The sequence below is a fragment of the Hyla sarda genome, chromosome 1 (genome assembly GCF_029499605.1).
Source record: "Hyla sarda isolate aHylSar1 chromosome 1, aHylSar1.hap1, whole genome shotgun sequence".
NCBI lineage: Eukaryota > Metazoa > Chordata > Amphibia > Anura > Hylidae > Hyla > Hyla sarda.
In genome coordinates, this window is record NC_079189.1 from 315,405,633 (window position 1) to 315,422,318 (window position 16,686).

Here is a 16,686-nt window from a genome sequence, read left to right on the forward strand (position 1 = left end):
CAGCCACTGATTCTCCTTGATGAATTTCCTACCCCCTGCATTTCCTCTGCTGCGGCCATCTTGGTAACGAAACATCACCATTTCTAAGATCCTCCCTGCTGTTTGCCGGCCCCAGCCTCCTGTGGGTCACTCCCACACTTTGCATATTCATATGATCTTCGTTTGCACAGCCCCGATTCGCTGGGCTGTGCAAACTCCTCTGTATGCCCCCAGCCTATCAACCGCGTCCGTCTTCATGACATGGGTTAATATTAGCGCACTGATCTCATGACATGGGTTAATATTAGCCAATCATCTCCCTGTTAGTTACGTTGCCGTAACTAACAGGGAGATTCACAAAGGAATTTAGGGGCGGTGTGAGGTGGTTTTTTGCGCCTCCGTGAATCCTTGCGTCCGCTCCTCCCCCAGCTCTCCGAAGATTTCCGAAGCTAGAGCTGGGGGAGGGCAGAGCAAGGGGAGAGAGAAGGTACACGTCCCCTCCTTCCTCTCCCCGAGCTCAGGACGGACGTAGATCTCCACGGGGAGAAGTACACGCCCCCTCTCATCTCCCCGGGCTGAGGACGGAGATCTCCACGGGGAGAAGTACACGCCCCCTCCCTCATCTCCCCTGCCTGAGCTCTGACTGTGTTTACTGTACACAGGCTGGGGATTCATACACTGCAGGGACTGGAAATAAATCTCTGACTGGGGATGAGGGGGTCCCTGTTATGTGTGTGTGTATGCAGGGAGTTGTAGTCCCTGTTATGTGTGTGTGTGTATGCTGGCAGTATAGTCCCTGTTATGTGTGTGTGTATGCTGGGAGTTGTAGTCCCTGTTAGGTGTGTGTGTATGCTGGGAGTTGTAGTCCCTGTTATGTGTATGTATCCTGGGAGTTGTAGTCCCTGTCAGGTGTGTGTGTATGCTGGGAGTTGTAGTCCCTGTTAGGTGTGTGTATGTGTGTGTATGCTATTGGTTCCCAACAAGGGAATGTTGGGAGTTGGAGTCCCTGTTAGGTGTGTGTATGCCTGTGTTTTCCAACCAGGTAATGCTGGGAGTTGTAGATATGCAACATCTGGAGGCACCCTGGTTGGGAAACACTGGTGTATGCCCTGTAGAGGTGTGGTGAATTACAACTCCCAGGAGACTACAGAGGCAGCATGCTGGTGTTATACCACAGACTTAAGACTCTTGAATGACACATGCTGGGAGTTGTAGTCCCTTTTTGTGTGTGTATGCCAGTGTATCCCAACCAGGGCTGTGTTATATATAGTGTGCAGTGTATAGGTTTCCTCGGGCTGCAAGGGGGAGGATGGACTGCAAGGGCTGGCTTCTGCTTTTTCATGGGGTGTTCATTAGCCCCATAAAGAGGACATGGAAATGAATGGGGTTTGTACAGGACATGAACATCACTGTATGAACCCTGTGCATTTATATGTCAGAGTTCATACAGGGAAGCAGAGATGCACGGGGTTCATACAGGGAAGCAGAGATGCACGGGGCTCATAGAGGGAAGCAGAGATGCACGGGGTTCATACAGGGAAGCAGAGATGCACGGGTTCATACAGGGAAGCAGAGATGCACGGGGTTCATACAGGGAAGCAGAGATGCACGGTGCTCATACAGGGAAGCAGAGATGCACAGGGCTCATACAGGGAAGCAGAGATGCAGGGGGTCCATACAGGGAAGCAACGATGCATGGGGTTCATACAGGGAAGCAGAGATGCCTGGAGTTCATACAGGGAAGCAGAGATACATGGGGTTCATACAGGGAAGCAGAGATGCATGGGGTTCATACAGGGAAGCAGAGATGCATGGGGTTCATACAGGGAAGCAGAGAAGCATGGGGTTCATACATTGAAGCAGAGATGCATGGGGTTCATACAGGGAAGCAGAGATGCACAGGGTTCATACAGGGAAGCAGAGAAGTACGGGGTTCATACAGGGAAGCAGAGATGCACAGGGTTCATACAGGGAAGCAGAGATGCACGGGGTTCATACAGGGATGCAGAGATGCACGGGGTTCATACAGGGAAGCAGAGATGCACAGGGATCATACAGGGAAGCAGAGATGCACGGGGTTCATACAGGGAAGCAGAGATGCACGGAGTTCATACAGGGAAGCAGAGATGCACGGGGATCATACAGGGAAGCAGAGATGCACGGGGTTCATACAGGGAAGCAGAGATGCATGGGGTTCATACAGGGAAGCAGAGATGCACAGGGTTCATACAGGGAAGCAGAGATGCACGGGGATCATACAGGGAAGCAGAGATGCACAGGGTCATACAGTAAAGCAGAGATGCACAGGTTTTTTAGAGGCCTTCATGTCAGCATTTATTGTACTGCAGCTTTGAGACAAAATCATGTCAGGAGGGACGTAAAGGAGAAATAACACTGTAGCATGTACAGCTTCATGCAGGAGAAATTGAGAAGGAGGGCAAAGCGGATTTTGGCGGTGGCCGCCAATTGAAATTTACACTTGCAGAATTCTGCAAGTGGAGTTTTAGATTAAATAATTAACCTGTCTAGGACCAAGGGCGTACCTGTACGGCCTCAGGGTTTCCGGTCACCACCGGTAACTGGGCGGTGAACGGAATGGGATGCCTGCTGAAAACGTTCAGCAGGCATCCCGTGCCAATGCCTGGGGGGCTCCTGAGCCCCCCCATGTTGGTCAATTCAGACCAGAGATTTGTGGCGATTCCAGGTCATATGTGTCTCCGGTGACCCGGTAAATAAGGGTGTTCGGGGCTGGCTGTCCAAGACAGGTTCAATACCCTGAAGTGATAGGAGTGAGGTGGCGGGGGTGCCACCCCACCTATCTCTGCTATTGGTGGGTCAGAAGCGACCGACCAATAGCAGATCGGGGAGGTGGCGCATGGGTTAAAATTCAGTTCCTCCGCTTTGCCCACCCACGGTAGTCCTGGCAGAGCGGGGGAACTGTGATGTGAGCAGCGGTGAAGGTCCCTTACCAATTGCGTGCGGTGATCCTCCTCTAAGTGTGGCGGGCAGCGATCGTGCTGTTGACGGGAGCCAGGAGGTGAGTACTTGCCTAGCAATATCTGGAGGGCCGCAGTTTGGAGATCACTGTGCAGTGGTCTCTAAATGGTAGCCATCCAGATGCATAACTACAACTCCCAGCATGCGCGAACAGCAAATGGCTGTCTGGGCATGCTGACAGTTGTATTTGTGTACCTCCAGCTGTTGCATATCTACAACTCCCAGCATGCCCTTAGGTTATCAGTGCATGCTGGGAGTTGTAGTTTTGCCACAGCTGGAGGCCCACTGGTGAGGAAGCACCCAGTTAGATAACAGAACCTAACTCAGTGCTTCCCCACCAGTGAGCCTCCAGCTGTTGCAAAACTACAACTCCCAGCATGTATGGTCTGTCAGTGCATGCTGTGAGTTGTAGTTATGCAACATCTGGATGGCCACAATTTAGAGACCACTGCACAGTGATCTCTAAACTGTGGCCCTCCAAATGTTGCTAGGCAACTACTTACCTCCTGGCTCCCGTCAACAGCACGATCGCCACACCTAGAGGAGGATCCTCGCCCGCAGTCGGTAAGGGACCGCCACCACTGCTCACATCACAGTTCCCCCGCTCTGCCCGGACTACCGTGGGTGGGCAGAGTGGGGGAACTGAATTTTAACCCTGGCGCCACCTCCCCGATCTGCTATTGGTCGGTCGCTTCTGACCGGCCAATAGCAGAGATAGGTGTGGTGGCACCCCCGCCACCTCACTCCTATTACTTCAGGGTGATCGAAGCTGTCTTGGACAACCCCAAACACCCTTATTTACCGGGTCACCGGAGACACATATGACCTGGAACCGCCACAAATCACCGGTCTGAATTGACCAACATGTGGGGCGCTCAGGAGCTCCCCTGGCACTGGCACGGGATGCCTGCTGAACGATTTCAGCAAGCATCCCGTTCCGTTCACCGCTCGGTTACTGGTGGTGACCGGAAACCCTGAGGCCGTACAGGTACGCCCTTGGTCCTAGACAGGTTAATTGTAGTGTCCCGGTACCATATTGCATACCGTACCTTGTATGGTGGTCCCCAAAGTCAGAGTGACTACGCTCAGGTAGGGTCCACCAGGTGGGACAGCCCCTAGTCGCCTTTCCTCTACTCTAATTCTGTAATGTTTATACATGGACATATTTGGTAATAATGTATATTTAATACAATGTATAGTATACTTACCTTGCTAGCGGACCTTTGGAGGTCCTTGGGTCACATGTTACCCATAATCCTCTGTGAATGTGATTGACATCAGTATGGACAAATTAGCACTTGTCCAGCCCCTGCCCATATAAGGGAGCTGTAGCCAATGATCGCTCTCTTGGGTTACTGCTCTCATGGATGCCGGACTAGCAGGACGAATCTGCACAACTTTCAAAGACACTCTAGGCCTAACGGCCTCAGCAGAACCTAAACTGTGAGTTCTAAACTAATCCCCGCTAAAGCTAGTGTGACTACTGGACCGCAACTAAATCCTCTAAATCCAGTGGAACAATGCATGTTATCCTAAAGACTTTAAATTGCTGAAGGTCCAAACCTTTGTCAATCTCCAAGAGAATTTGCATTTGTAGAGACTGTTCCTGTTGTGAAGTTTGCATAAAATCTTCAGTAAAAGATCCAACTGTTTTCAGCAAACTCTCCGGTTGTGGACATTCAATTATTCTATACCTCCCTATCGCTCTTGGGAAGGGTCGCGGTATGACAAGCATTACAGAGGAGCCCTCACCCTGGCGTCACGAATAGCAAGGGTTAACCAGACACCCTTTAGTCAACGCACAGCTACACTCCCCATACCCTACTCCCCCAGGCTATCACATAATGATTTAATCTAAAACTCCACTTGCAGGATTCTGCAAGTGTAGATTTCAATTGCCGGGCGCCGCCAAAATCCGTTTTCCCCTCCTTCTCAATTTCCCCTGGATGAAGCTGTACATGCTACAGTGTTATTTCTCCTGTACGTCCCTCCTGACATGATTTTCTCTCAAAGCTGCAGTCCAATAAACGCTGACATGAAGGCCTCTGTAAAAACCCTGTGCATCTCTGCTTCCCTGTATGAACCCTGTGCATCTCTGCTTCCCTGTATGAACCCTGTGCATCTCTGCTTCCCTGTATGAACCCCGTGCATCTCTGCTTCCCTGTATGAACCCCGTGCATCTCTGCTTCCCTGTATGAACCCCGTGCATCTCTGCTTCCCTGTATGAACCCCATGCATCTCTGCTTCCCTGTATGAACCCCATGCATCTCTGCTTCCCTGTATGAACCCCATGCATCTCTGCTTCCCTGTATGAACCCCATGCATCTCTGCTTCCCTGTATGAACCCCATGCATCTCTGCTTCCCTGTATGAACCCCATGCATCTCTGCTTCCCTGTATGAACCCCGTGCATCTCTGCTTCCCTGTATGAACCCTGTGCATCTCTGCTTCCCTCTATGAACCCCGTGCATCTCTACTTCCCTTGCTTCCCTGTAGGAACCCCGTGTATCTCTGCTTCCCTGTGTGAACCCTGTGCATCTCTGCTTCCCTGTGTGAACCCTGTGCATCTCTGCTTCCCTGTGTGAACCCTGTGCATCTCTGCTTCCGTGTGAACCCTGTGCATCTCTGCTTCCCTGTGTGAACCCTGTGCATCTCTGCTTCCCTGTACGAACCCCGTGCATCTCTGCTTCCCTGTGTGAACCCTGTGCATCTCTGCTTCCCTGTACGAACCCCATGCATCTCTGCTTCCCTGTATGAACCCTGTGCATCTCTGCTTCCCTGTATGAACCCTGTGCATCTCTTCTTTCCTGTGTGAACCCCGTGTATCTCTGCTTCCCTGTATGAACGCTGACTAGAGATGAGCGAACTTACAGTAAATTCGATTTGTCACGAACTTCTCGGCTCGGCAGTTGATGACTTTTCCTGCATAAATTAGTTCAGCTTTCCGGTGGTCTGGAAAAGGTGGATACAGTCCTAGGAGACTCTTTCCTAGGAATGTATCCACCTTTTCCTGCCCACCGGAGCACCTGAAGGCTGAACTAATTTAAGCAGGAAAAGTCATCAACTGCCGAGCCGAGAAGTTCGTGACCAATCGAATTTACTGTAAGTTCGCTCATCTCTACCGCTGACATATAAATGCACAGGGTTCATACAGTGATCTTCATGTCCTGTACAAACCCCATGCATTTCTATGTCCTCTTTAAGTGGCTAATGAACACCCCATGAAAAAGCAGAAACCACCCCGTGCAGTTCGTCCTCCCCCTTGCAGCCCGAGGAAGCCTGCGTTATACACAGCACACTAACATAACTCAGCCCTGGTTGGGAAACACTGGTATACACACACAAAAGGGACTACAACTCCCAGCATGTGTCATTCAGGAGTCTTCAGTCTGTGGTATAACACCAGCATACTGCCTCTGTAGTCTCCTGGGAGTTGTAATTCACCACACCTCTACAGTGCATACACCAGTGTTTTTCAACCAGGGTGCCTCCAGGTGTTGCAAATCTACAACTACCAGCATTACCTGGTTGGGAAACACAGGCATACACACACCTAACAGGGACTACAAGTCCCAGCATACACACACACACCTAACAGGGACTACAACTCACAGCATTCCCTGGTTGGGAACCACTGGCATACACACACGTAACAGGGACTACAGCTCCCAGCATACACACACACCTTACAGGGACTACAGCTCCCAGCATACACACACACCTTACAGGGACTACAGCTCCCAGCATACACACACACACACCTTACAGGGACTACAACTCCCAGCATACACACACACACACCTTACAGGGACTACAACTCCCAGCATACACACACACCTTACAGGGACTACAACTCCCAGCATACACAGACACACCTAACAGGGACTACAACTCCCAGCATACACACACCTAACAGGGACTACAACTCCCAGCATTCCCTGGTTGGGAACCACTGGCATACACACAGCTAACAGGGACTTCAACTCCCAGTATACACACACCTTACAGGGACTTCAACTCCCAGGATACACACACACACCTAACAGGGACTACAACTCCCAGCATAAACACACACTCTCCTAACAGGGACTACAACTCCCAGCATACACACACACTCCTAACAGGGATTACAACTCCCAGCATACACACACACTCCTAACAGGGTCTACAACTCCCAGCATACATACACACACACCTAACAGGGACTACAACTCCCAGCATACATACTGTGGCAGTGTGGCAAGGAAAGGGTGCATTTCCCACACTGATCCTGCAGAAATCTCCACCTGTGGACTAATCAATGAGGCAGCAGAAAGGGGAAGGGTCCTTAAAAGCAAGAGAAACAGAATAATCTGGGCTCTCCCCTAGACAGAAGTGGCTGTTAGAGGGGGGAGACACCGTGTCCAGTGCCAGTCGGGCACAGCAAGGGCTGCTGAGGACACAAGCGTGGACTCCCGGAGTGAGAGTCGCGGCTCCTGTAACATATAGCAGGTGGCTGTACGAATGGGACTTTATGTTCAAATGTGAACTGTGTCTTATAAGGCTGCAGGACTTATTGTGTTTAAACTGGCAGGGAAAAGCCCATCAGTTATAAGTCAGGGTATGCTACATGTGTAGTGAGTGGCTAGATGGCCTAGGAGTTATTTTTATGTTTTGTTTATCCTGCACCCCGTTTAATAAACCTGGCGAGGAGCCAGAATTGCAGAAAGGACTCGCTGTTTGCCGGTTTATTGTGGAAAAATGTGTCCTTTGGCTACGGCAAAGGACGATCCCAGAGTGAAACCCTTTACAACACACCTAACAGGGACTACAACTCCCAGCATACACACACCTAACATGGACTACAACTCCCAGCATACACACACCTAACAGGGACTACAACTACCAGCATACACACACACCTAACAGGGACTACAACTCCCAGCATACACACACCTAACAGGGACTACAACTCCCAGCATACATACATACATACACACACCTAACAGGGACTTCAACTCTCAGCATACACACACATAACAGGGACCCCCCCCCCTCCTCCTCACATAGAAATCATCCCCAGTCAGAGATTTATTCCCAGTCCCTGCAGTGTATGAATCCCCAGCCTGTGTAAAGTAAACACAGTCAGAGCTCAGGCAGGGGAGATAAGGGAGGGGGTGTGTACTTCTCCCCGTGGAAATCTACGTCTGAGCTCAGGGAGGGGAGATGAGGGAGGGGGCGTGTACCTTCTCTCTCCCCTTGCTCTGCCCTCCCCCAGCCCTAGCTTCGGAAATCTTTGGAGAGCTGGGGGAGGAGCGGACACAAGGATTCACGGGGCGCAAAAAAACACCTCACAGCGGCTTTAGTGGCATGGGCTGCAGGGAGGGGTGTGTTTATTGAAATGAATGGGGAGGGGAGAGACTTAGGGGGAGGGGGGGGATGAGGAGGGAGGCACGGAGGGACAGGATACAGAAGCAAGGGAGCTTGGGGGATGACTATTTTTACGACATCCTCCAGGGCTCCATAACGCGGAAATGCCGGAAATTTGCGGCAATGTGGCGGTTTTTAGAGTTTGGTGTGACATGATGTCCAATTTGCTTTTTTTTCCTCCCTTTTTTGGTTTAGTTCCAATACACACAAAGGGAATACACATGTATATAGCAAAACATGTGTTACTGCAATCCTTTTCTGTGAGAAATACTTCCATTTTCTAGAAAAATTTCAGGAGTGGCAACATTTACGGCCATGACTGTAGGTGTATTCAAGTTGGACTACCTTGCGTAGTTCTAGCTAGTGTGATAATCCCTAAAGGCAAGTATGCAAATGATCTCTTTTCCCGAAGAAGGAAAACTGTCTCTCATTTGCCACCGATATAGGTAGCGTTCTTTTAACTCAATGTTCACACTGAGAAATTGATAAGGAATCTATTCAGCCGGGAAATTCAGTAAATGTTCCATCTTCTGCTTGGCAGGAAATTAGACATAGAATTCACTCCAAGCCCATTTCGTTTGAAGAAATAGTCCCATTGACTTCAACGGGCTTTTACCTGCGGATTCTGCTAGAAGAATGACCATTTTTAATCTTCTTGTGAAATAAAATTCCATGTTGGTATTTTATCCACAGCATTCCTCCGTGTAAACAGAGTGGCAGTAAGACCAATGACCCCTTAAGGACTTAGCCCATTTGGGCCTTAAAGACTTTATTTTTGTATTTTTCGGGTTTTTTCCTCCTCGCCTTCTAAAAATCATAACTTTTATATTTTTATCCACAGACATGTATGAGGGCTTGTTTTTTGCGCGACCAGTTGTCCTTTGTAATGACATCACTCATTTTACTATAAAATGTATGGCACAACCAAAAAAATACCATTTGTGTGGGGAAATTGAAAAGAAAACTGTAATTATGCAAATTTTGGAAGGTTTTGTTTTCATATTGTACAATTTACATAAAAAAATGACATGTTTTCTTTATTCTGTGTGTCAATAAGATTAAAATGATACCCATGATTACTTACTTTTCTATTATTGTACTGCTTTGAAAAAAAAAAAAGCAGTAGACCCCTGGAGATGGATGGAGGCAGGTGAGGGTACCTTCGTCCACCATTATGGATGATCCAATCCCTGTGGCAGTGCTGCGGGCCATCCGATCATCCATTTTTCTAACCGCATTGCCACAGATGCCGTGATCTGTATTGATCACGGCATCTGAGGGGTTAATGGATCGCTCACGTCGGCAATTTCCAGCGGGTCCCTGGCTGATAATAGCATCTGGGACCTGCCATGCGTGACGGGAGCACCACCCCGATGCTCGCAGTCATGTATAGGACGTAAATGTACATCCTGGTGCGTTAAGTACCACCGCACCAATACATACATTTACATCCTGCGTCATTAAGGGGTTAAAGAGTTAATAAAACATTCAAGGCAGTATTGGCACAGAATAACGTGAGTAAATTCCTTGTCAATTCCTTATTGTGAACATACTCTTAGAGTCTTAAACCATGACTAGAGAAATAAGCCCAAGGTACTGACACCCATTTGTACACCGCTCTGTTTCAGGATACTTGCTTGCTTATCAGTACAGCAGAAAGTTCTGGTTCGCTAGGTGAGGTGCTTTTAGATCCATCTTTTGGAAGGTCCCTTTTTTTGTTGTGTTATATAATTACTCAGACTATAGAAGTAACATACAAAACATTGGTAACTTTCTGTTCATAGATACATGAAGAGCAAGAACTGCATTTTTACATAGGAGAAAGATACACTGTGAAAAAAAATAACCTTTATTAGTGTTGCATTACTGATGTCCTTAACTAACATTTATTCAATTTTTATTCTAAAGAATGTATTTATTTATTTTAAATGTCTCTCTTCACTGCCATTACAAATTAAATGGTGAATGATCTCATGGAATTTTTTCAGGAGTGCAATCAAAGGAGAATGTATAGCACAGTGTACCCAAATTGTGAGCTTGTGTTCACCTATGATCAGAGTCATGACATCTGGAGAAGGAGTCAGAGGGCAAAACGGAAGTTCAAAGGTACATATACCACAGTGACCAAATAAAACCATATACTGTGTAATTGTTGGATTATGGTGTATATAGAGTGCAACCTCTTTGAGGTAACTTCCCAAAATTGCATTGAAAATAAATAGGTTTTCCTTTCTAAGATGATTTTCATAATATATGGTAGAACTGAAGAAAAATCTGGTCTGGATGAAGGGTGGTCTTTTAAAACAAGTGTATTTTGAGGTTTCTCTGTATGTGCATTTTACAGACCTATTACAGGCATTTCATTTCAATTCATATAAATATAGTTGTTATTTGCAAGCAAGGCAGTAAACATGTAATAAACCCCATTTTCATCATGAACATTTTTTTATATACCCACAGGTTTTTAAGTAGAGTACTGGGTTATTCTTTAATGGTCAGGTTTTATTTGAGAAATATAAAGGGCCTATCCCAAGATCAATTAGCTGATTGGCTGAGGATCGACCTGTGAGACCTCACCCCCTCTGATCCCAAGAATGGAGGAAAATTGCCCTCTTAATCAATGGAGCAGCAGCATGCATTCATTCTATCACTCCATTCTTTGAGGGGACAGTTGTCCTCCGTTCTTGGCATCGGTGGGGGTCCAAGTATAACATCTCCAATGTAAAAAAAAAAAAAAAAAAAAAAAATGTAAGCCCTCTGTGTTCAACTCTTATCACACTTCTCTCCATTCTCCCTATACCTCAAATCAGCCCCCCCCAGACCTCCCCCCCCACCCCACAAACACACACACACTTTTTTTTTTTTTTTGGTTAACTCTTCTTTTCCTCCTTTCTCTTCCTTTATATTCTCAATTTTTCGGGGGGGGGGGTAATCGAGTGGTCCCTCAACATACGATGGTAATCCGTTCCAAATGAATCATCGTTTGTTGAAACCATTGTATGTTGAGGGATCCATGCAATGGAAAGAATAGGAAGTCATACTCTCCTGTCCCCGCCACTCCGGACCAGTCACCGCTGCTGTTGCCCTCCATTGCGGTCACCGCGTCCCGGGGTGTCCCCGACGCGCCAGACATCTCTGCTTCCCAGGGATCCTCGCTCTCCGTCGCCGCCATCACGTCACTAAGCATGCTGCTCCTATTGGATGACTGGGTGGCATGCGCAGCAACGTGATGACGACGAAGGTGAGCGCTGGCGATGCAGGGGATCCCGAAGAGGATGCTGCGGAGCCCCCAGGACAGGTAAGAGACCATCTTCGGAGCACACTGGGCACGGTAAACGGCTATCCGGCTGAAGCAGTCAGCGCTGCCGGATAGCCGTTTATGCGATGGCCCCGACATAGAAAAGCATTGTATGTTGATGCTGCCTTCAACATGCGATGGCCTCTGAGAGGCCATCGCATGTTGAAATTATCGTATGTCTGGGCCATAGTAGGTCGGGGGGGGTCACTGTATATGGAAAAGAAATGCCTTTCCTCTCTCATGAAGCTTACTTTCTTTTTCATTTATACGTCCCTTTTCTACTTGCACTTCTAAGTCTCGCCATAGACACTATATCTCATTGTCATTTTTCGGAGACCTGAGTTTTTGTCATTGTCATTATGGAGGGCCATTAACACCCTGTCGTCGCTGCTGGACAGAGAAACCTTTTCTAATGTTATTTTTTGTTACTGTCTTTTGACATCTCTGTATTGTTTTATTGGATTCTCTTTTTGGTTGAGTGAGAACAAGATTGTATTGTTTGTTTTTTGGTTTATTTTATTGAAAATTAATAAAACTTTTTTTTTTCTTGTTCCCTCAACAGAGCTCCAAGACGCTGGACTAGTGACATTGGAAGGTGAAGACACATACTTGCAAGATCCAACAGTAGATAATATCCCACTCCCAAAAAAGCAGAGGAAAAAAAATAAGAAAGAGAGAAAGCAAAAAAAAGCAGAAAACAGTGTTGCCATTAGTTCCCAAAGGCAGTTCAAAAAACAAAAAAAGAAAAAGTTTATTTATGAAGAAGAAGAATACTTTCCTAGGGGAAAATTAGAAAAGCCCCAAAAATATAGAAGAGCTCACGAAAGAAAAAACCCACAACATTTGCTGTTTAAAGATTTTAACCAGAATGAGGAATTGGGTATTCAACTAAATAAAGACAAAAAGAAACGCAAGAAACGAAAAGGTTCTGCTGTAGATGAGAGTTTATTTATTATTAAACAGAGGAAAAAGAAATCTAAAACTGTTAAATAATATGAACATCAGAATTACTGATCTGTAATTCAGACACTATGGGATATGCATTTAACTTGTGCCATACAAGATTCCCTCCATTCCTTTCTGCGATATTAAACTTTTGGAGAAGTAATTTTTTTTTTTTTACTCTGGAATAACCAGCAAGACTTTTGAACAACTTATCTAGTTTAAAAAAAATGTGGATTTTTTTTCTAACATCTAAAATTAAAACTTTGCTCTGTTTTCTTTTCATTTATTTTCCTTCTTCCAGTTCCCACAGCTTATAGCTAATGTTTATGCAGGGCCGGAAAAATCAGCTATGACCCTAACTCTAATGAATACATTTTTAAAATTTGGTCTAGACATATCTTACTCTTGTAGAATGTAAGCCCTTGCGGGCAGGGCCTTCTTCCCCTCTAAGTCAGTCTGCAGTTTATGTACTTTAACACCTTTCAAATGTAAAGTGCCCTGGAACCAAGGGCACTTTATAAATAAATTTATAAATATATAAATGTATTTTTTATTATTATTATTCATAATAATAATAAAATAATAAAGGAGAGTCATGGAACTCCTCATGATCTGTTCATTTAGCTCTCCTTAATCTATTTGCTGCTGTTGACATGGCGACAGTCACTGTCAAGGGAAAACAAATGACTAGACTAGGCGGCTACCCCAGCTCTCTTACTTGTCACTCCATGCTGTCCTGACAGCTATGCTTTGATTCACTCAAGAAGTCAATAGGAGCCTGTGCTGCCCATGACTCACTATACTGTGCAAGAGTGTGTGTTCAATGTGCACACTTATTGGAAAACAGGATTCATTAACTCCTATCAAACTGAATTTGTGAAAAAAAAATGTAACCACTTAAGGACCCAGGGTGTACCTGTACGCCCTGAGTCCACTCTCTTTCTATAATGCAGGGCCACGGCATCATAGCGGGTTGAGCCCGGCCTATAACAACAGACGTGACCCATGGCTAATAGCACTAATCTCGGTGCTGCGCGCTATTAAACCTTTAGACACACCATTCAAAGTTGATCGCCGCATCTAAAGTAAAAGGTAAATTACTCCCAGCTAGCTCAGTGGGCTGTTCGGGACCGCTGTGGCGAAATCGCGGCATCCCCAACAGCTGGAGCACATAAGGAGGGGCCCCTACCTTCCTCCTGTGTCCGATCGCCAAATGACTGCTCAGTGCCTGAGATCCAGGCATGAGCATTCAAGCGGCAGAATCATTGATCAATGTTATCCTATGGAATAACAATGATCAATGTAAAATATCGGTGTGTGCAGTGTTATAGCCCCCTATGGGGGCTATAACATTGCAAAAAAAAAGAGAAAAGATTATTTAACCCCTTCCCTAATAAAAGTTTGAATCGCCCCCATGAAAAAATTAATAAAAAGCTATCAAAAGGTTTGATCTAGAGATGAGCGAATCGAAATTGACAAACCCAAATTCGTTAAAAATTTCATGAAAAATTCAATTCGCAACAAATACGAATATCGCCGCGACTCTATCGCACGAATCGCTTCATAAAACTTCATTTTACAGCGTTCCAGGCTATTGGGGACCTAAGATGGCGAATCCACTTGTGAGTAGATGGGGCAGGGGATTATGGGAGGGCGGGAATGAAGGTAGGCGGGCTGACCCTGAATCACATGTGAGATGCAGCCTATCAGTGTTCACTGACCCCTGTGATGTCACAGCCCCTATATAATCGGCGGCCATCTTGCCTCTCTTCATTTCATCTATGCACTCAGATACACTGCAACTGCTAGTCACATCAGCATTAGGGAAAGGCAGGAGTGCAGAGTGCTGTGCTGTTACTCTGAGAAGGATCATTGATAGCTAAACCTCCTATTCACGTTATTGAGCATTGCAGCAGAGAGGGGCAGATAGCTGTCAGCTGCCTCATACAGATCTCCAAGCTGCCTGAACTTTCTGAAGCATCTTATTTCCTCATTGTTCAGCCCAATTGAGTTTATTTTTATTTGCTCCACAAAACTTCTGCTGCTCAGAATTGTGTGACAGAGGGCAATTTAGGGTTTAACTCCTTGGGGACGAAGGGCGTATGCATACACCCTCGTGTCCAGTCACTTAAGGACGGAAGGCGTATCCATACGCCCTCGGCATTTCCGATCACTGCCGCTCGCCGGGCAGTGATCGGACCGGGATGCCTGCTGATATCTATCAGCAGGCATCCCGTGGCAATGCCTAGGGGGGTCCTGAGACCCCCCCATATCGGTGATCGCAGCAAATCGCAGGTCAATTCAGACCTGCGATTTGCCACGATCCGGGCAAATCGGGTCACTGGTGACCCGATCTCCCGGAAAATAAGACTGATCGGAGCTGTCAGAGACAGCTCCGACCAGCCTAAAGCATAGGAGCGAGGTGGCAGTGTTGCCACCCCCTCCTATCCCCTGCCATTGGTCGGTCAGGCTGACCACCAATGGCAGGAGGGGGGCAGGGGGTTAGAGTTAATTTCCCCCCGTTCTGCGCACCGATCGAAGTCGGTACAGAGAGGGGGGAACACGGGTGGCGAGGGGGGGGGGGGACATGGCCCGGCTTACCCGGACCTGTGGAGGCGGCGGCATCCCGGAGCAGCGGCGGCAGGAGGAAGAGCGGCTGAGAAGGCTGCAGTGAAGATCGCGATAAGTGATCTTCACTGTGGCCTTCTAAAAGCTGCAAAACTACAACTCCCAGCATGCCCACACAGCCAAAGGCTACACATACACCCCCTTACACGTTGCCTGCCCCCCCCCCCCCCCCCCCAATAAAAATGAAAAACGTCTCATACAGCAGTGTTTCCTAAACGGCGCCTCCAGCTGTGGCAAAACCACAACTCCCAGTGTTACCGGACAGCCATAGACTGTCCTGGCAGGCTGGGAGTCTTGCAACAGCTGGAGGCACCCTGTGGGAGACACTGCTTTAGGGTTTTGGAGGAGACAAGCCCCATCCTTGTAACCAGGTCCACCCCTACTGCAAATTCCTTATTCATGCCTCTAATGCGCATGGCGCTCTCTCACTTCAGAGCCCTGTCGTATTTCAAGGCAACAGTTTAGGGCCACATATGGGGTATCTCCGTACTCGGGAGAAATTGCGTTACAAAGTTTGGGGGGATTTTTCTCCCATTACCCTTTGTAGAAATGGTAAATTTGGGGAAAAAAACTGCACTTTAGTGAACATATTTTTTTTTTTCATTTACACATCCGAACGAAAAGTCGTCAAAAACACCTGTGCGGTGTTAAGGCTCACCGGACCCCTTGTTACGTGCCTTGAGGGGTGTAGTTTCCAAAATGGTATGCCATGTGTGTTTTTTTTTTTTTTGCTGTTCTGGCACCATAAGGGCTTCCTAAATGCGACATGCCCCCAAAAACCATTTCAGCAAAACTCACTCTCCAAAATCCCATTGTCGCTCCTTCCCTTCTGAGCCCTCTACTGCACCCGCCGAACACTTGAAATACACATATGAGGTATTTCCATACTCGAGAGAAATTGGGTTACAAATTTTGGGGGGCTTTTTCTCCTTTTACCCCTTGTAAAATTTCAAAAACTGGGTCTACAAGAACATGCAAGTGTAAAAAATTAAGATTTTGAATTTTCTCCTTCACTTTGCTGCTATTCCTTTGAAACATCTAAAGGGTTAACAAACTTACTGAATGTAATTTTGAATACTTTGAGGGGTGCAGTTTTTATAATGGGGTAATTTATGGGGTATTTCTAATATGAAGGCCCTTCAAATCCACTTCAAAACTGAATTGGCCCCTAAAAAATTCCAATTTTGAAAATTTTGTGGAAAATTGCTTCTGAACTTTTAAGCCCTCTGGTGTTTTCCAAAAGTAAAAACATGTCAACTTTATGATACAAACATAAAGTAGCCATATTGTATATGTGAATCAAAATATTATTTATTTAGAATGTTTATTTTCCTTACAAACAGAGCTTCAAAGTTAGAAAAATACAAAATTTTCAATTTTTTCAACAAGAAATTATGAAAGTATCGACAGAAATGTACCACTAACATAAAG

General features: G+C 46.6%; 1 protein-coding gene across 1 annotated transcript in view; it reads left to right on the forward strand.

The window, feature by feature from the left end:
- Positions 1-13,775, forward strand: part of ZCCHC7 (zinc finger CCHC-type containing 7) — a 280,450-nt gene extending 266,675 nt beyond the window's left edge. Inside the window, exons 8-9 of the mRNA XM_056518293.1 lie at positions 10,373-10,490; positions 12,245-13,775. Coding sequence (XP_056374268.1) covers positions 10,373-10,490; positions 12,245-12,675 — 549 coding nt within the window. The 3' untranslated portion in view covers positions 12,676-13,775. The remainder of the gene's footprint in view (positions 1-10,372; positions 10,491-12,244) is intronic.
- The last annotated feature ends 2,911 nt before the right edge of the window (positions 13,776-16,686 follow it).